Below are 18833 nucleotides of genomic sequence, written 5' to 3'. Positions count from 1 at the left end.
TTATGGTGCTGGGAATACAATAGCTAGAGTTCATGAGCTGCTAGGCCAGGTGGATGGGGGAGGGGGGGGCAGTGGTGAACACACTAGGCCCTGAGCTGGAGTCCTGCCGAGCTATGTATGCCTTAGAAACATTGGCAAACTGGAGGTAAGCTGAGCCTCAACTGAAACCTAGGCTTGACTCAGCTCAATCTATGGTTAGATTAAAATAATCAACCTTTGTCTGTAAGAGGCAAGAGTGTACCCTTTCTGGAGGAATAGAACATCATCTGGAGTCCACATTATTTTTTATATTCTGTCATTCAATTAACAATAGCTATACCAAGAGACAGGACCATAACTAAAAAAAACGAAAGAAAAACAGATGGTGGAAACAGACCTTTAGGAGATACAAATATTTTGATTAGCAAGGGATTTTGAAATAATTATGTTCAAAGACATAGAGGAAATGGTAAAAAAAAAAAAATAGCCACAAAGATGGAAAGTTCACCAAATAATTATTTGTTAAAAAGAATCAAATATAAATTCTAGAACTGAAAAAAGATATAAAAATTAAGAATGCAGTAGTTGGGTTTAATAGCAGACAAAACACAAAAAAAGAAGGGCTAGTAAACTAGGTGAGAAGTTAGTAGAAAATATCCACACTGGAGCATAGACGGGGAAAAAATTAAAAATGCAGAAAAGAATGTGGGGTTTAGTGAAAATGCCTGACATTGATGTAATTGAGCTCCAGAAGAAGAAGAAAGAATGGTATAGACGAAACATTTAAAATGCTAATTGCCAAGATGTTCCAAAGGAAAATTAATCAAAGATGTCAACTTGCATGTTTAAAATACCTACAAACCTCAAGCAGAATAAATACAAAGAAAACTCTATTTAGTCATCTAATGTTGACTAAGTGGATGAAAATGAAATACAAAGAGAAATCTTAAAAAGAGCTAGAGAGAGAGATATTACCTTCAAAGGAGCAGCAGTACAACATGGACCGTTGAGTTTTGAACAGAAGCTGTGGTGTCAGAATACACTGAAGAGACACCGTCAGAGCGCTGGAAGAAGATGACTGCCAACCCGATTTTCCATTCCCAGCAAAAAGATTCTTTAAAAATGAAGGTGAGAGGTCTGCTTCCACTGTGGTAACACAAGGCCACTAAAGCCCATCCCTCCATTGATTTCAACTAAAAACTCCAGGCAAAATACAAAAAACAACTATCTAAGGGTTCTGAAAAATAAAAGCAGGCAGATTGTGAGGAGGCTCTCAACAGAGATGAATTTCCCGTTTTCTTTTCTCATCCGTATTTGTCTCAGAGCAGGTGCCTGTCCCAATGTGGCAGGGCAACTCTGGAAGCCAGCACTCGGGACAACGGAACCAGGCAAGGGGGCCTCTGGGCACTGGAAAATTTGAGGGGAATCTGAAAGAAGGCGATTCCCTAACTCTGTGTATGTCCCACTCGAGTCTCAAAAATCGAAGTACAAGTTATAATCTGAAATAACTCAGTTGACTACCTGCTGAACAAAAGCATCACCATTCTCCAAGAGATTATTACAGTGCTCAGACTACACAACGTGACAGTCACAGTGTCTAAAATAAAGTCCAAAATTAGCTGATATATAAAGAACCAGAAAAATATGACCAACTCTCAAGGGGAACATAACCCTAAGATGGCCCTGGTACTGGAATTACAAGGCAGAAAGTGTAAAGCAGCATTTACAACTAGATTCCCTGAAATAAAGAAAAACACATCTGAAATAAAAGAAAGGCATTCTCAGGAAAAAAAAACTATTCATTTTTAAATATAACTAAAGTACATACTTAAAGTATGTTTAAGTGTAACTTAAAAAATATACTGAAACTCATTGGAATGGGTTCATTGGGAGAATGGAGATGACAGAGAAGAGAGGCTAGAACTATCCAATTGGAAGGCCAGAGAAAAAAAGTTTTTTAATGAAAATGAACAGAACCTCACAGATTTGGGGGACAGTTATCAAAGGTGTAACATATCATTAGAGTTCTAAAAGAATTGGAGAAATAAATTGTGGTAGAAAAGATATTTGAAAAAATAATGGCTAAAACTTATTAGATTTGGTAAGAGATGTAGATTTCCAGATAGACGCAAGAGACTCAGTAAATTGTAGACAGGACAAACTCAAAGAAACCGTGTCTTCACACATGTAAGCAATTACTGAAAACCAAAGATATGCATCTGCCAATACGTAAATTCTGGCAGAAAAAAGAATAAAAAACTGTTAAAGAAAAATAACACATCACCTACACAGGAATAAGGGTTTGAATGACCATGTATTTTTCATCATAATCCATGGAGGTAAGAATACGGTGGAACAACACCTTTAATAAGTTAAAAGAAAAGACCTGTCAACAACTCAGAATTCATACCCAGAGGAAATATTCTTGAGGGGTGAAGATGTAGTAAAACTATTTTTTAGATAAAGGAAAAGAATTTTTCGCCAGCAGACCTGTTCTATAAGTTATGCTAAAGGAAGTTCTTCAACCTGAAAAAAAAATAATAGCACAAAGATAGCAAACAGGTGGTAAATATCTGGTTAATATAAAAGACTACTGCTTTACCTCTTAAATTCCTTAAAATACTTCTAATTATCTAAAACAAAAATTGTATCATCTCATGAAGCTTTCAATATATGTAGATGTTTATAGTGGCAAAGAGACTCACCGTACTGACATTTATTATACAGGGTGGGGCAAAAGCAGGTTTACAATTGTCAGTATGTGAATCAACAGTTTATTCTTGTATTATTATTATTATTATTATTTATTAATTATAGCATCATTTTCCATGTGAACAGCTGTAAACCTACTTGTGCCCTGCCCTGTAGTTATATTATTATGTACAAAATGATACAATACTAACTTTAGGTAGAATGAAAATGATTAGGTGTGTATATTATAATCCCTCGAGCACCTGCTTAAAAATACAAAGAGATATAGACAAAAAGCTAATAAAAATATTAAAATACAGTCTTAAAAGTAACAACTCAGTAACACTAGAAAAATAAGTTGTATTATCTAGGCAGTAGAATCATAGATATTAAAATTTTTTCCTACAAAATTTTGTATCAACCAGATTCTCTCATGGACTATTGGTATAACCAGGAAAAAATTTAACTTTGGTGTATTCTCAAAAGTGAAAACTAGAGATATATGTCTTTGAAACCTGGATTATTGTAGAAAAGAATAAAATGTAAGCATAAATGAAATTTTAAAAGAATAAAATCTAATTCTGATGGCATCATCCTGGGCTGAGATTCACAGTGAGGACAATTAACAGCAGAGATTTTAAAGTCAGCAAGGTTATCTTACTGACACTTACTTTGATCTCACTAAAAATTGATCTACACCACCCGTTGGTCCAAATTAGTATGCCCTTGTAAAATCTGTTGTTTTTTCTCTGGAAGTTGTAATGTTGATTAACTCATCATCTGAGTAATTAAGCACTTTCTCTGCCTTTGAAGTGACTTTTTAAATATTAAAATTTAAATATGAAGGAAAGTAAGCTTATAATTGTGTCCTTAGGATCAAAGTTCTGATCGTACCAGTCTTTCTTCAGTGGGAGCCCAGGATTCTGAATCCACCTCTTTAACAGATGAAGATGTCTGCCCCGAGTTGGAAGGGGCCCCTTCCACCCAAGAGTGCGGTGCCACCACAGGCACTAAGGGAATTGAGTTCAGCAGAACAAGCCTAGAGAGTTCGGCCTCCGTAGAAGGTTTGTTCAACAGTTTTATCATACTTTATTTGATAGGTAGTACCTTTACTATTTTTTCTTTATGTTTTATTTTTGTAAAACATTTGCATGGCTCCAAAGTCAAAACAAGAGAGAACCAAGGCACTTTCAGGGAAGCCTAGCTTTCACCCCCTCTTGCTTCTGGATTCTGAGTCCTAATGGAAAGATTTCCCCACTCCTACATACACCAGTGTTTTCCTCTGATACTTCCCTGGTTTCCTTTGTACCATTTTCTGGGGTCAGCAAATTTTTTTATGAAGGATCACCATAGTGTAAATATTTTAGGTTTTATGGGCCACTATACATTCTCTCTCTCTCTCTCCACGTATTCTTTTTTGTCTTATTTTTTTAACAATGCTTTCAAATGTAAAAATCATTCTTAGCTTGTGACTGTACAAAAAGAGATTTGACCCCTGATTTAGATATTCAACCTATTTGAAATTTACCCTTGCATATGATGTGAGGGATGGATGAATTTTTTTTTTCATTTGTACCTTTGCTATTTTAAAAAGCTTTTACTGTGGAAATTTTCAAACATACACAAAAGTAGAAGGAATAAGACAATGAACTCCCCACCATGTACTGTTCATCCAGTTCCAACAGTTAATCCACAAATGGCCAGTCTTGTTTTATCTTTTCCTCTCTCCCCTTTGCTGCCAACTTTTTTTTCCTCCCTACTGGATCATTTTAGAGTAAATCTCAGATAACATACAATGTTGTTCATAAATACTTCAACATGTACCTCTAATAAAATACATGGGCTTTAACGTATTTTAGCTTATTAAAGTTACTTATTTTTATCTTATTGTGTTATACATATAATGTATACATTTTCATGTATATAAATACATTTCACAAATTGAAGACACTGGAGTAACCAGCACTCAGTTCAAGGAACAGAACATTAACAGCATCCAGGACCTCCTCTCGTGCCCGAATCTTTTCACTACCTTTGTGCATAAACATATCTCCTAACCCTGTATGGTAGCATGTTTTCTTAACATTTTATGGACTCACATGGTATGTATCTTTTGTGATGCAGTTATTTTTTTGATAATTTAATTGTCATACCATTGTATTTTCTTTAATCCTTACCCAAGGATGTTTATTGACTTTAGAGAGAGAGGAAGGGTGGGAGGGAGAGAGAGACAGAGAAACATCAATGTGAGAGAAACATTATCAGTTGTCTCCCATATGCACCCCAACTGGGGCTCGAACCTACAATCTAGGTGTGTGCCCTGACTGGGAATCAAACCTGCAGCCTTTTGGGGTACAGGGTGATGCTCCAACCAACTGAGCCAACTGGCCAGGGCAACCATTGTATTTTCTAATGTGATACTGGTTATTATATAACATCTTATATTAAATATTTACCTAGTTTGAATTCTCACAATTATCTCATAAAGCTCTTTTTTAGGTGATTTGCTCAAGTTAGGATCCAAAAAAGGTCTACCAATTGCCTTTGGTTGATATGTCTATTACTCTCTTTTATCTTTGTTCCCTCTTTTTTTCCTCCCTTTGAAGAAGTCAGGTGATTAGCTCTCCTCCCCCCCTTTTTTTTTCTTTTTCTTTTTCTTTTTCTTTTTCTTTTTTTACCATACAAGAATAATTTGGTGTGCTAAGCAAGTAACGCACACATAGCTCATGCCCTGGCCAGATGGGCAGGTTGGAGCATCATGCTCCATTTCTGGTCAGGACACCTACCTAGGTGTGGGTTTCATCCCCAAGTCAAGGCAGATAGCGGAGGCAGCCTGTTGATGTTCCTCTCTCACACCAGTGCTGCTCGCTCTCTCTCTCTCTCTCTCTCTCTCTCTCTCTCTCTCTCTCTCAAATCAATAACATATCCTCAGGTGGGAATTCTTTTTAAAATACCTTAGCTCACAATCGGATTCATATTTGTTAAAATAGAATATTTATTTTTTGCTGACGATTAATGAGATACAAAGGTGCCCACACAAATGACTGAATTAGTCCAGGCGAATAGAGGTATTGAAAGCCACTGTGAACTAGTTTTAGAACTGCAGTTCCCACGCACCCTAAGCTCTAAAGGATGATGTGAGGCCTCAGCTCTCTCTCTCTCTGCCTCTCTCTGTCTGTGTGGCAGGGCCTAGGGCCAGTGATAGCTTCGGAGCTCCTTTCCTCTCCCACCCCCTCCCACCCTTGTCGTTTATTTGCTGAATCAGTCAGGTCATTAGTCTGGATTATGTTGATTGCATCCTCATGGTGGTATTTAACTTGTTTTCCTATCCTATCTATTTCTTGTGAACTGGTCATTTACAGCATTAATTTTTTTTTACCTTCGTATCTACTAAAATACCAGTGCTAATTCATAGCATTTAGTAACTACTAGGAAAAAATGTGTAGAGAAGGCATAGATAACCTCCAGTTTTACTAACAAGATACAGTCACTGTCAACAATTGATTTGACCATAGAAATCCCCTTACTTTTTGTTGCTGTTGCTTTAATACCAATATCCCGTTGCTCTTAAGAGTATATTGGGAAACTCCTAGTGTTTAAGAACAAGATTACTAGGTCCTAAAAGATCCTTTCCTGATTTGAAATAAGCTATTTTATACCTTCTAGACCTTAGAACCAAACATTTTCTTGTATTTTACACATGGAAAACAAACGACAAAACAGTGACTGCTACAGCTAGTCTGCACACAGCAGGTGCTCAGTGAGAGAGCGCTGCGCACGCACGTCGGAGCTCATTTCCGTAGGTTTGTGCTCAAAAATGCACACAGCGAAAAACACTTTTTCGTTGTTTGTTTGTTTTTTTCTTAAATTACCTTGAGTATTTTGACTAGAACAGTTAACATTTTAGCAGAGAATTTAAGAAAGTGAAAGATTCTTTTCCTTTCCCATTAATTTTAATGGTTTTACTCTTTGTTTTTTAATAGGATCCCTGTCAAAGTTTGCCTTACCTGGGAAATCGGAGGTGGCCTCTTCCTGCAACACAAGTAATACAAATATCTTCCAGAACTATGCGATGGAGGTACAATCTTAACCAAAAGAGCATTTTTATGTACTACTTTACGAAATTTACGTGCCTTAAGAATTGATGGTCCTAGAGTAATAAAATGATAAATATGTAACATCTGAAAACTTGAGAATGTATGTTGCACCTGAGTAAACTCAGAATATCTAGTATTTCAGATTATTGAAGACATACTACTTTACCTCTATTTGGAAAAATTCCGTGCTTCCCTTGAGATTTATCAACACAGAAAACCATTTTCATTTTCAACATTTGTATTTATCCCTTGCTATCTGTATGTTCTCTTTGTGTTCTTATTTTACACCTTAAACACGTACCACCAACGTGGCTGCGCAAACACGCCTGTTTGGCGAGGGTGCAGGGAGCAGCTATGGCTTTGTGTCAGCTTTGTCCGTCATGTTTCCATCCTTTGCATCAGCCCATGTAGGGATCTGCTGGGGGTGCCGTGCCTCATTTTCTTACAGTGAGCAAGTTATTCTTTCACCCTTAAATTTTTTTCCTAATTTTTGGGTAAAAATTGCTTTCAAATACATTTGGGAGTGTTCCTGCTATTTCACACTAATTTGCATAAAATTGGAAAATAAATTTGTACGCAGCTGAAAAGTAAATGATGGGAACTGATGTTGCAATTTACAAAGTTTCTGATGACTTCAGGAATTTCTATATTTTATTAATGTAAACACTGGTTATGTTGATCTACAGCAATACTTCTTAAATTGTCTATAGTGACAGACCAGGGGTTTTTCTGTTGTTTTTTTAAATTTCCCATCTGCCATGATTGATACTCTTGAAAAATATATGGATCACACACTTACACGTTACAGCAATGAAAGTTACTTTAAAGGTTTCTAAGTCATCTCGATTTCTTTACGTGTCACAAACCGGTAAGAGTCTGTGGACCAACACTCATTTGGTGACCACATTTTGAGTAGTACGGATCTGTAATATGTATGCAATTACAAATATTTATTTTCAGTATTAACAAATTAATGCTTATTTTCGGTATTAACAAATTATAAACCATGGCTGTTGTGGTAATTAAACAGTAAAAATGCTCAGTTAAATGCAAGCTTCCTTTTAAGGCAAAAATTTTGGAATAGACTTAGCTGAAATAGTTAACGATGAGTATATTATATAATGTACTGATTCTAATTATGTTTTGTTTGTAACTTCTGAATCCTTCCGAGTTTTATTTCACCAGTAGGTGGATGAGTTACACTGGTTTTTCATTTATAATATGCCCCAACCGGCTTACTTTATGCAGTGCTGTTCCTCCCGCAGGTTCTCATCTCGAGTTGTTCGCGGTGTAAAACTTGTGACTGTCTTGTCCACGACGAGGAAATCATGGCTGGCTGGACGGCGGATGATTCAAATCTTAATACTACATGTCCGTTTTGTGGCAATCTTTTCTTGCCCTTTTTGAATATTGAAATAAGAGATTTAAGACGACCTGGAAGGTAATGATTTATTCTTTTTTTTTCTTCATGTTTAAGGGTCATGTTTCCTAGAATCTCTCTTTTTTCAATAAGTTCCTTTAATTCACATTACAGATACTTTTTGAAGTCAAGTCCATCTACAGAAAATATGCATTTTCCATCCTCCTTTTCAAGCCAGACAAGGCAGTCTTGTATCTCAACATCAGCCTCTGGTCTTGACACATCTGTTGTCTCTGTTCAAGGGGATTTGGGTTTAAATAGGTGAGTATGGTTATGTGGAACCATATTTTAACAATTTATATTATACATATTCTTGATAATGACAAAAATTAGCTGACCATTTTAAGGTTTAAATTTAATAGTAGATTCATACTCTTAAATTCTTCCAAGTATAACAATATTAAAATTATCTAATAGCCTGTGTTTCCAGGGGTGCCAACCTTTTGGCGTCTCTGGGCCACACTGGAAGAAGAAGAGTTGTCTTGAACCACACATTAAATACATTTGTGACCTCTATTTTTTTGTAATCACAAAAAAATCTCATCATGTTTTAAGTAAATTTACGATTTGTGTTGGGCCTCATTCACTGGCATTGTGGGCAGCATGCAGCCCGCAGGCCACGGGTAGGACACCCCTTTAAACAGTTATAGTCTATAACTTTAAACAGTTATAGTTCATGCTCTATGAATGCCCAGGGGGCAAGCTGTATAGTTCATATATAATAACGTTTACTAGTATTTTAAAGGTAAAAATTTTGTAGAACACTTGAAGTTTAGAATGAACACCACTCTCTTGTCTCTATCTCTTCAGGAATTAAGTTAGTACTACTATTGTAGAGTATTTAATTTTCTACTTAGAAATATTTAATAATCTAAAAAAACATTTGGAGCTGATAAACTATACAATTAAACTAAATTTATACCGTAAGCCTAATATAAGTAAATCTATGCTTAAAACAACTGCATAAATCAACTTCATTTTGGAGAAGTGTCAAAATATAGCTGAGCAGATGAAGCCATTTTGCTGACTGCATGTGCAGAAGAAAATGCCCGCGTAGCACGGGCGGTCTGCGTGACCTGTTTGATCCTAAATGCTGAGGCGGCAAAATTGCAAATCTGTGTCTTTCATCACAAGACTGCTGTGGCCCTTCCTTTGACCGCCACTAGTTTGCGCATAGGTGGGACTCCGCTGCCCGCTTGCTGAAGGAACAGATGCCTGTTTTCTCTGCTTTGTGTCCTCCGGGCCTGCTGTGGTTCCCGCCATGTCACAGTTGTCCACTAAATGGTTTGAATAATTGAATGACTCTTGAATACTTAAAGTTCACTGAATAAAAAGGAATTTAACATGACTAGACTACTTAAAAATATATCATTTTTCCCAGCTGAAGCCTGAGTTCCTTGGATTTATTTTGTTATGTTGGGCTCTGATGCTGAAGAGAAGAATATGGTCTTTCTAGATGAAATAAAGTAAATCTAGACAATGATATGCTTTTTTCTTTTTTCAATGCCCAAGCAAATCTAAACTACTGGAAAACACATGTGCCCGAAGTATTCAGATCCCTGCTGATAGATCAAAAACAGCCGTATCAAAATGTCCGATATTCCCAATGGCCAGGAGTGTCAGTACTTACGGTCCGTTGGATAAGGACGACGCTGGAGGGCAGAAGCTCATTCCTACTGGCAGTCTGCCAACTACTTTGCATGGAACTGCAGTATGTATTTCGGTGTTTTTAAAAATTTGGATATTTTACAAATTTTAAAAATTTGTAAATTTGTAAATTATTTTTAAAATTTGATAATTTACATGATTTTGTTCACCTTGTCTTAAATAGCCTTATTAGCTTTAATTTTATTATTGTCAAGAAGGGTCTCTTATCCCATGATACAATTATAGTACCTTTCCACTTACATGGAACACATTGACAGGAATTTTTTTTTAAGATGTTATTTATTTATGTTTACAGAGAGGGATAGGGAAGGAGAAAGAGAGGGAGAGAAACATCAATGTGTGGTTGCCTCTCCTGCTCCCCCTACCGTGGACCTGACCTGAAACCCAGGCATGTGCCCTGACTGGGAATTGAACCGGCGACCCTTTGGTTCGCAGGCCTGCACTCAATGCACTGAGCCACACCAGCCAGGGCAGACAGGACTTTTTTTTAATGACTTAGTATCATCAATCTTGTTTATCATTTATGGTTTTTATTTACTCAACAGGATTCTTTAGGATTAGAATGGCACCTCCCGAGTCCAGATCCTATCACTGTCCCATATCTCAGTCCTTTAGTGGTGTGGAAGGAGCTTGAAAGCCTATTGGAAAATGAAGGCGATCATGCAATAACAGTGGCGGACTTTGTGGACCACCATCCAATTGTTTTTTGGAACCTGGTGTGGTATTTTAGACGTCTTGACTTACCCAGTAACTTACCTGGATTGATTCTTTCTTCTGAGCATTGTAACAAGTATTCAAAGGTATGAGAGTAAAAGTTAACTAAAGGGCAATGCTGTTGTCACCATTGTGATGTCTGCATATTTCTAATGACAAAAAAGTAATGCTTATGCTCTTTTTAATAACCGTCTTAATCATTGGAGTAATAAGATTGTTCTAATGTATTTACAAATAATTTTTCTTCTTACAGCCTAAGTTCTATTTTTTAGTCTTGTGGAATTTATATGAAGTGGCCTTGCATTTTTGTTATAGCCTCAAGAATAAACTGTAAATGACTCTCATGAGAATAGTCTGTGAGTTGGCCCCACTTGTATCTCATATCTCCTTCAAAAACAAGCCTAGCACTTCTTTCAGAGAATGTCCCTAATTCATATTGCAATCATGTGCTGCCATTCTCTTCGTTCCTTTTCTCTGAATCTTTGCGTAACATTTAGGTCATCAGCATGTTATATGTTCATTTGTATTTTTGATATGTTGTTCTAGAAAAGCGTTTTTACTTTTTCACATGCTATCACCACTAGTGAATTGCAAAGTCTCTAAGTTCAGAAACTTTGTCTTCTCCTTTCTTGTACTTGACGTTTGTGATTGTGCATATGCTTTGGCTTTTCAGTACATTGTGAATGAGTGACCAAAGGTTAGGTCAGTCAGTCATCTGGGCTCAGGTCTTGGACTGATGTGGAATGGGGCTGCTGGATTTATCTTTGGTGGGAGCCTCTGCTGTGAGCTGGTGGAGATTAGCCCTCCAGCTACCCTTTCTCGCTGATCTCAGTACTTTGCAAGATCTGCTTTAGAGCAGAGATCACTTTAGAGATCATTAGATTCTCAACTCAGCCCCATGTGAAATGCATACAAACAAGCCATTTTCTGTTCTCTTTTTGTCCTGCACACATACATCCTAAAAATTATTTACAAGGATCTTTATATTTACAAAACATTGTGTAAGGATCATTAATGAATGCTTGTTTGTTCTTCAACGCAGATTCCCCGCCACCGTATGTCTGAAGATAGTAAATATGTTCTAATACAGATGTTATGGGACAATATGAAATTACATCAGGATCCGGGACAACCCTTGTACATCCTCTGGAACGCCCACAGTAAGTGCTGTCATCGAACTCTGGCTGTGTTCATAGGAGATTAATCTCTGCTTATTTTGTATAGCCTGAACTAATGCATATCTGACTTTTATTTTACTGTACTACTTTTTGTCTTACAGGTCAAAATCGTACTCTTTTGTTTGAGAGTGAGTGTTCAGTTTGATGTTCTTAGTCAAGGGTTGTTTTCTCAGTAGTGCTGTGTACGTGCTGGAGGGTTCTGCTTTGTAGAGCTCTGCTTTTAGCACATTGCTTATCCCATTTCTTCTTTTTACTTTTTGTTTGTTTGTTTCCATCCCAAGCTGCTGATGTAGAACTTCCCCCAGGGGCTGTATTAAGAAAAACAGTGTTTTTCATTTTTGTCTTTGAGACCACAAAAAGCTTTAGGCCTTTTTATTATTTTTTATCATGATTTGTCTTATATTTTTCCTTTTTTTTCTTTCTACATTCTTAGATTTCTGTCCCTTTATCTGTTGCCCTTAATTTATTTTTAGTGCTTTGTGACTTCCTTGATAGCATCAGTTGCTGCTTAGTCACATTCTCCTTTCCACAAAGACCATTTTCCTCCATCTGCTCTTTTGTTCTTTCACAGCCCAAAAGTATCCAATGGTCCATTTATTGCAAAAAGGTGATAATTCATTTAACCAGGAACTATTGAAAAATATGGTGAAAAGCATTAAAATGAATGATGTCTATGGACCAATGAGTCAGATTTTAGAGACACTGAATAAATGTCCTCATTTTAAAAGACAAAGGTAAGTCATTATCTTAAATGAGTATATTGTTCCTCCGAGCATATTCATATTGTTTGCGTAGTAATTTGTCAGGATATCTCATGCTTGTGTTAGCACAGAAGTTTTTGTAGAGCATGCATAGTAATATCTTCTCCATTCCTTTCCCCTCCTAGGAGTTTGTATAGAGAAATACTATTTCTCTCACTTGTGGCACTGGGAAGAGAAAACATTGATATAGGTAATTCAGCATAATATATAATGTTATATTTATACATCATAGTATGGTTTTCATTTTGGTAGTCTTTACTATTTTAATATTAAATTATGTTAATATTTTAGAAGAATTAACTTTTTTGACATGAGATACTTTGATATTTTGGTAATGTTAATAATAAAAATAATAAATAATAAAAGCTAACAATAGAATTTCCATAAAACCCAGCAATTCCACCTCTGGGTATATACCCAAAAGAATTGAAAGCAGGGTCTCAAAGAGGTATTTGTGCACACACGTTCACAGCGGCATCTTTCACAGTAGCTAAAATGAGGAAACAACTCCAGCGCTCACTGAAGTGTGAAGGAATAAACAAAAGGTGATATATACACACATTCTGAATATTATTCAGTCTTAAAAAGGAAGGAAATTTTGACATATGCTATAATGCATGAACCTTGAGGACATTATGTTAAGTGAAATAAGCCAGTCACAACAAGACAAATACAATGTGTTGCCACTTAGGAGGCACTTAGAGTAGTTAAAATCACCGAGACAGAAGTGGAATGGCGGTTGCCAGGGGCTGGAGAAGGGCGGAATGGGGAGTTACTGTTTAATGGGTTCAGAGGTTTTTTTGCAAGATGAAGAGAGTTACAGAGATGGATGGTCATAATGGGTGCACATTATAAATGTGTATTTTGAACCATATAGTTAAAATGGTTAAGATGATAAATTTTGTTATATATATATATTTACCACAACTTTAAAATTTGGGGAAAAACTCATTTTAAAAAGTTGGCATCTCAAAGCTTTAAACTCCACCGGTCTGTGTGCTCTGGCCCCACAACGCTGTGACCTCTGACTTCCCCACGCCCTGGCTCCGAAATGCCGTGGTCCTTCCGTCCTCAGGGACGGCCCGGCTCCTTCTCGGCCTTCAACCTTGCAGTTCTGTAGTGGTGCAGAACTGGTTGTTGTCAACATCAAATATGAATTTCTTTATGCCTTCATTTCTTAATGAATGTTTCAGATGCATTTGATAAAGAATACAAGATGGCATACGACCGCCTGACACCCAGTCAAGTCAAGAGCACGCACAACTGCGACAGACCTCCGAGCACCGGGGTGATGGAGTGCCGGAAAACTTTCGGAGAACCCTACCTTTAAGACGTGTGTGTGTGCGCGCGCTTTCAACATGTATTGTACAGTCACTGCATAAAATAACACTTTCAGACTCTAAGCTTTTTTCTTCAATTTTTGAAAATACATTTGTAAATGGTTCGGAATGTCCATACAGCTCATGTACAGAATGTTTTAAGAAGAGAATAGTGACAAGTGGGGAGAGAGCCACTTTGTTTCCCATTTCCTTTTTTCTCTGTACTTTCCCTGTAACAAGCAGTTATTTTTGTGATGAGGAAATCCCTAAACAAAAGTAGTCCCCAGAAAATGAAACAACCGTTTTATGGTTTCTCTTTGATGAGACAAGCTGAAAACTCATGTATGGAACTTGAACTAACGTAGAGTCAGAGTATCTCCTGTTTTCATAGACTAGTCCGATGTTTTGACCATGAAGTTGTATTATACATATTTTAAATTGTTTATAGTAAGTTGATATTTTTTTAATTTTTAAACTTAATATAGCAAACTTAAAATGAACTTAAACTTATAAAGCAAGCAATTAAGTGCTTATTTTCCTTGTCTGCTATTTGAAGTAATTAGTACAGCTGCAGATCTCTATATGTATATCTCTCTATTTTTTTTATTACTTGGCAGAATGATTTGAAGCTGCCAGCGCTAGCGTCCACTGTCCTAGACGTGCGTGTTAGTACTGCTAAGCCTGACCGCAGAGAGTGAGTCGTGGCAGAGGCGTGTGCTGCTGAGACTGACTCACTGAGCCTGTGGAAGGAGAGCCAGGGAGGGTCCCAGTCTGCTTCTGCAGAGTCAGGTTCGGCATACCACAATTCCAAAAGCTCTCTATTGCTGGTAGATACATACAGTACACAGGGAAAATAGCTTACAAAGCCAAATATCCATTTAAATTTTAATACTCTACATAAATATTTATGTTGGAAATACGTCAGTTTACGCTTTTCCAAATTTTAACCTTAGTATCTAAAATATTGAGTATGATACAAATTGTACTATATTTATCAGGAATATGACCTCCTGGAGTATTCTGTTAATGTTATATATACATATAAATATTCAAAAAATTTTTTCAAAAGTAGAAAAGTAATAACTCTAAAAGTAAAGCCATAGAAAATTTCCCATATTGAGCAACTTGGCTTTTTCAATAAGCCGTGGAATCTGAAGTTTATGGAATCTAAAGTCCAGAAATATCCAAAAATCAGACAATAAACTGAATGTTTAAGCACCATGGGCAGACTCTAAAATAGACTCTAAAAAATATTTTTAGTCCCATGATTTCTAATATCACTTTCTTTGGGTAATTCTGATCTAAAGTATTCTTTGGCTGTTAGATTTCATAGATCTTCAGTGGGTGGGTGGGTGGATGGGTGGGTGTCTGCACACAGTGTCGTTAAGGAAGGAATTCTCTAGTCAATTGCAAAGAAAAAAATGGATGGTCCCAAATTATGTGTGTAAAGCCAGTAGTGTCCAGGACGTTTGGCCTGCAGATGTCATGGTGTCCTAAGACTTAGCATCAGTTCAGCTGCAGAAAAACCACCTTTTGAGTTCACACGGTAAGTGAATATCACCAAGCTGAAACATTTCACAGCTTTTACTCTAGGAAATACTGGGGAGAGTTTAAAAATGTAAAATTTTAGTTTGGTGAGTTTGGGGCAGAACTTGCTTACTTGAAAACTCTGGTGCTATGCACATGTGTCTGCCTCTCCTTTGTAAACACCGCTCCAGTTTTATCTTTCAGTATTCAAATCAAAGTTTCACAGTCCAAGTGAGTCTGAGGTTTTTCTAAATCACTTGTAAGTTGTCCGAGTGAGAAACACGTGATAGGCGAGGCTTTCGGCGTTGGCCACAAGCATCCCCCAAACAGGGTTCTGGGGTTCGATTCTGCTTTTGTCCTTGTTTGCTTCTTTCCCTTGTACGAACAGCTTGCACTGTTGTTTACCTTATCTTTAACACAATATGAATCAGTTTATTGATTTCAAACATCTAACCAAAAAAGATGAGGTAAAGCCCATTATTTGTGGTCCAAACTTATTTCGAAAAGTGAATGTAATTTGTGTCTCCTCCCCCCGGCCAGTTTTGTTTCTGCTTTTGGCTGGGTTTTGCTTCCCCTACTTTTAATCTCCAGGGAATATTTTTTGCACAAATTTAGTATTTTAAAAACCCTAAAACATGAATAGGAAGTGGTAAACTCTGCTCAAAACAAAATTAAAATATAGATCATCCTTTAAAATAACTCTATACATACTTTCCTTTAATTGTCTCTCTGTTGACCATACATTTTGGAGAATTGTGGCCAATTGTGTTGGAGAGAAATACCCTTTACTATGTTATCTGTCTCTTATTTTCTTATTCTTAGTTTTGTTTATGTGTCTAGTAGTTGGAAATAAATCATTCCGTGTCTGGGATAACTTGGTTACCACTTCATTGTGTTTTGAATGTCACACATTTGTATTTCGTATCGTATTTCAGTATTCAACTTTGTCAGACAGGGAACTGTGCAGCCAGCTCACATTCTGATTTGTCTTTTCTGATTATCTTGGTGTTTTTGTTTTTTTCTTTCTTTTTTTTAGCTTTAAACCCTAAAACCAGCCTATTATAAGGTTTTCTAATGACTTTCCATTTTTGTATGTATAGAAATGGCCCCCTAAAAATGTTGGGTCGGCATTTTAGGTGATAATACTTATTTTACTTTATGCCGGGAATTACTAAGATATTCTAATGAGCCTAGTAAATGGTAGCCTGCTGTATATGGAAGGCTGTTATGTTGTACTGTAAATACTTTGTAAGTATATGGTAAGAAAATACCCATTTGTATGGGAATGTGTGAGAGCCCACCTTTATTTTTATTTCTCCCACTAGAACATGAAAGCTGCTATTAGGCACTTTATCTCAGAGCAGGAAGGGAAAGAGCAGGCTGCCCTTGGCCCACCTTTGTGCTGGAGTTTGCATGCTCTGCCCTTTCTGTTTAGACACAAGACTGACTCCTTTGATAAAGTCAGTGCAGCCCTCACCCCAGGGATGAACAGCCAGGCCAGGAGCTCTCTCTTTGCACCTTTCACAGCGACTAGTCCCATCTGCAGCAGGGTCCGCCCACAAAAAAGGGATCCGCCCACAAAAAGTATTCTTTGCCACATGAGGTCACCCAGTTCTTCATTTGTATCTACCAGGCTTTGCCCGACATATTAAATTCCAAATCTGGCTGCCGTGGGTACTGAATCTTTAAACAGGTAATAATTAGGATATAGACAGTGTTATAAAAGGCCAAGCCTATAACTTGATAGAAACATTTTCAGATGAGAGTGCAATATAATGTTCACAATGTACAGTAACCATTTAAACATATACCAGTTTTCATAAGTTTGGAATTCAGCCTTTTTTTCTGGTACTATAGAATATTAACCCATTACATTAGGAACAGTTCCACATTTTTAGAAATTTGACCCAAATGTATTACCAGGGTCATGAAGAAAATGCCGTCTCAGGGAGGATGAAGGAGAAGCCATCCATGCAGCCAGTCTTCCAATTCAGACACCCACGTGGGCAGCTCCGCCCTCCTAGGCTGACGGATGAGCTAGAGTACAGATCATTTTGTGTATCAAATGAGAGGACCATCTCACCATTATCTTGGCATTTTAAGAGGGTACTTTATCTCAGCAGTTTTAATAAATTCTAGATCTGTAAATGTATCGTGAAAAATTTAATTTCCAAGCATAACAAATTGATCTTTTAGAAGTTACATAAGCTTTCCATCTCCCTGAAATTTCCCCCGGTGCCCCCGCCCTTGAATTCCTACTCGTCCATCAAGACTCAGCTTTCATTTCATGTACTTGGCCCTTTCTGTCATAGTGTGAAGTGATCAGAACTTCTTTCTAGGCAAGGAGAAATGCCAGAAATTCAGCACACTGATCAGGAAAAGGTTGTTAGATCATTAGAGTTTATTTTAATCATGAAGCGGCTCTCTAGTGCTGTATCACTGCAGAACGGTTTCCACCTCCGTCACTCCCCACTCAATCACTCTGGGGACAAGCACGGGACGGGGCCATCAGGGTGGAGCTGAATTCCCCCAGGCTAGCTGGAATTGGCTGCAGAAACCAGGCTGGCTCCCAGTCTTGGCACTGGGATCTCCCTTCCATAAGGATTGTTCTCCCATTCTTAGGCCATGGCACACAGAGACGGGGCAGCCTCAGGACTGAGGATAACTGACTCAGTGACCTGGGGTTTGGACATGATTCCATATTCTTCATCAGTCTTCTCTTGAGCATTCCGACCCAATGACCTAAAGATATAGATGACTTCCTCTATGTTTGTAAAATAAAACACCAGCGGGACTCACGACTGACATTGAATAAAAGTCATTTCCAAAGAATGTGAATCCTGGGGTAGTGAGGTCATTAAATTAACCAACCCATCTTAAGAGATGGATAATGGATGGGGTATTTTGAACACAGCCCTTCAAAACCAAAATGTTTAATTTTTTTCATATCACATCCGTCCTATCTTCTAGCCTTCAGTGAATCCTCTCTCATGTTTGTAAGTAAAGCTGTATTTACCATCATAATCTATAGTCACTGCAGCTTCCTTTGCTCCAAAACCAGGGACACAGAACTGTTTCATTTCTAATGTGTCCCTTGGCTCGATGCTAGTAAAAGCAGCAAGCAGCGGTATTTAATATACAAGCACTTCGAATTCCACATGAGATGTTTAAATAACCACACAATTTTTGAAAACAAACCTCCTTTACACTAGCTACCTAGAAGTGGTAACACTTTTTTCCTCACCAGGTTGCCACTGTGCTGAGCATTTGGGGAATGTCTCCTTTGTACCTGCCTTAACATGTGTAATTGCCACTTGTAAGCCACACAAGAAACCAATCTTCTTAACCTAGATAACACTATCTAGGTTAACATACAAAAGTGGCATTGCCCCTCTGGATTTTTTTTTTTAAGGATTTTATTTATTTATTTTTAGACCGAGGGGTAGGGAGAGAGACATCTATGTGTGGTTGCCTCTCAC

At 37.4% G+C, this 18833-nt stretch overlaps 1 protein-coding gene across 7 annotated transcripts in view; it reads left to right on the top strand.

Annotated features, from left to right (window-relative positions):
* The window catches only part of DENND4A (DENN domain containing 4A), a 106452-nt gene extending 92117 nt beyond the window's left edge, over positions 1-14335 (top strand). For 4 of the 7 annotated variants that reach the window (XM_024567505.4, XM_024567502.3, XM_045201258.3 and 1 more), the window contains 11 exons: positions 3545-3734; positions 6654-6748; positions 8033-8208; positions 8302-8448; positions 9700-9898; positions 10401-10655; positions 11612-11729; positions 11849-11875; positions 12319-12481; positions 12634-12698; positions 13702-14335. In XM_024567505.4, the coding sequence (XP_024423273.2) occupies positions 3545-3734; positions 6654-6748; positions 8033-8208; positions 8302-8448; positions 9700-9898; positions 10401-10655; positions 11612-11729; positions 11849-11875; positions 12319-12481; positions 12634-12698; positions 13702-13838 (1572 nt within the window). In that variant the 3' untranslated portion in view covers positions 13839-14335. The remainder of the gene's footprint in view (positions 1-3544; positions 3735-6653; positions 6749-8032; positions 8209-8301; positions 8449-9699; positions 9899-10400; positions 10656-11611; positions 11730-11848; positions 11876-12318; positions 12482-12633; positions 12699-13701) is intronic. The other 3 variants (XM_024567506.3, XM_024567504.3, XM_024567503.3) reach the window with 1 other exon arrangement.
* Positions 14336-18833: the final 4498 nt, after the last annotated feature.

This window comes from Desmodus rotundus, chromosome 7 (genome assembly GCF_022682495.2).
Source record: "Desmodus rotundus isolate HL8 chromosome 7, HLdesRot8A.1, whole genome shotgun sequence".
NCBI lineage: Eukaryota > Metazoa > Chordata > Mammalia > Chiroptera > Phyllostomidae > Desmodus > Desmodus rotundus.
Note: the sequence above shows the minus strand (reverse complement) of the source record. Positions and strands in the feature narration are given on the sequence as shown.